Source organism: Coenobita brevimanus, chromosome 117 (genome assembly GCF_032717465.1).
Source record: "Coenobita brevimanus isolate Jiangsu-jjx chromosome 117, ASM3271746v2, whole genome shotgun sequence".
Taxonomy (NCBI): Eukaryota; Metazoa; Arthropoda; class Malacostraca; order Decapoda; family Coenobitidae; genus Coenobita; species Coenobita brevimanus.
Window position 1 is genome coordinate 7942727 of NC_137070.1, and position 2273 is coordinate 7944999.

Here is a 2273-nt window from a genome sequence, read left to right on the forward strand (position 1 = left end):
ACACATACAAAACATATGAACACGCACCCACGCACACGCCCACATCCACGCGCACATGCGTACGTGCACGCACGCGCACACAAACATACACAGCCATTACCACTACATATACTTACCCAACTAACACAATATACAAAACAAAGCACTTACCTAACTCAACAAACAAAATTAAAGCAGTTATCTAACAAATACTATAAACAAAACCAAGCATGGTGGCCAGCCCACCGACTGTCTACTCCCTCTTCCTTCCTCTTTCTTACTATCCCTTCCCCTATTCTCTCTTCTTTCCCCACCTTCCTTAAAAAAAAAAAAAAAAAAAAAAAAAAAAAAAAAAAAAAAAACCCCCATGTCGACTCAGTCTCTCGCTCGCTCCCGCACCGTGCACATAGTAGTAGTAATACCGTCTGACTCGTCAGCGACGCCATGCCACCCAAGACCTCCGGAAAGGCTGCTAAGAAGGCTGGCAAGGCCCAGAAGGCCATTGCCAAGGGAGACAAGAAGAAGAAGCGTAGGAGGAAGGAGAGCTACAGCATCTACATCTACAAAGTGCTCAAGCAGGTCCACCCTGACACCGGCGTTTCCTCCAAGGCGATGTCTATCATGAACTCTTTCGTGAATGACATCTTCGAGCGCATTGCTGCAGAGGCCTCACGCCTGGCACACTACAACAAGCGTTCAACCATCACCAGCCGGGAGATCCAGACGGCCGTCAGGCTGCTCCTCCCTGGCGAGCTGGCCAAGCACGCCGTGTCTGAAGGCACCAAGGCTGTCACCAAGTACACCTCCTCAAAGTAGAGAGGTTACACTCTTGGCCATTTCAACATTTCCGGCTCCAATCGGAGCCACAAGATTTTCGATAAAAAGGGGAAAGACAGACTTACAAATTATCCTCTCAGGAACTCTGGTTTACCGACCTTTTTCTTCTCTCTCTCTCTCTCTCTCTCTCTCTCTCTTTCTTTCTTTTATCCCTTCATGTCTTTCTTTCTTTCTTTCTTCCTTTTTTTCCCTTCATGTCTTTCTTTCTTTCTTTTCCGCAACGGTGGTTTGGGATGGGCACAATCGAAATGTTTTCAACTAGGGTTGGGGGTTAAAACAATAGAGTCAAAACAAAAGAGTAAACATGGGCGTGCGCGCCTTCTTCATCTGGAGAACCAACAACAACAACGCACCGTCGCCCCAAGAAGTGACGGCACAGTTTCAGATTGCTTCGGTCACGCTCCACTCCCATACGTTCTATGAAAACAGTGAATATAAGGTAAACATTCAATGCCTTCATCACGTCATGCCAAATAACGTATTTATTATATCGTGAAAATAAGGATGTAAGATGAATAACAGGAGGCAGTGATATATTAGATGGTAACACTTAGTTATCTTTCCCGATTTGAATGAATGTGAAATGTATTAACTTCGCGCGCGGTGGCCAGTACGCCTATAACTCCCGGTCACTGTGTGTGTGTGTGTGTGTGTGTGTGTGTGTGTGTGTGTGTGTGTTTTTAATAAACTCTAATCTCCTGCTCAACAGAAAATGCTTAGTTGGAAGTTTTGAACTCAATGATTTGTTTATGAACCTCTCCATTTTATTACTCTTGCGAATCGATTATCCACTGAGGATATCAGACACTGACAGAAGGTAGCATTCTCCAAGGAGCTCCGACTCTAATGTACGGTAGTTTTTTTTTTTTTTTTTTTTTTTTTTTTTTTTCCACCGATAGCCATCTGTCTTATATGAAATAATCCGGAGATTTTTCTTCATGGGAAACTGGCCAAAGGCAGTGTAATAACTGCATGTCCTTGAGTGAATGTTATCTCCTTTCGTGCGTGTTGATCGAAACATTTAAAATAGCTTACTGGCTTACGCCTCCTTCCCTCTTTCTGTCGTCGTCCATGGAGACATTGGAAACGGACCTAAATGACTTGAAATTATTCCCTAGTATTGTCAGGGAAAATTATTTTATAACTAATAATTAATCATTCCCCATGTTCATTAAAGCTCCCTTTTGTTCAGTCTTACGCTACCCAAAAATCACTGCCTGTTACCATGCTAGATTTGAACTCCACAACATAATTATTCCCGACTCTCCCTGAGCGACAATTGTGAAATATCAATTAGTTCCGTTTACGAATTCCTATTATCGTAACTAACCAACTGCTTCCTACAATAATTTGGAAATATACAGATAACTGGACATGGATTTTTTTTTTTTTTTTTTTTTTACATATTAGGTTTCACCTCGTTCAGATATAAGGAAGAGTATGGACACTATCGCTGA

At 42.5% G+C, this 2273-nt stretch overlaps 1 protein-coding gene across 1 annotated transcript; it reads left to right on the top strand.

Moving 5' to 3' along the window:
- The first annotated feature begins 423 nt into the window (after positions 1-423).
- On the top strand, positions 424-795 carry LOC145418897 (histone H2B). Its single transcript, XM_080287156.1, has one exon. It carries the CDS (start codon positions 424-426, stop codon positions 793-795), a length of 372 nt encoding a protein of 123 aa, XP_080143282.1.
- Positions 796-2273: the final 1478 nt, after the last annotated feature.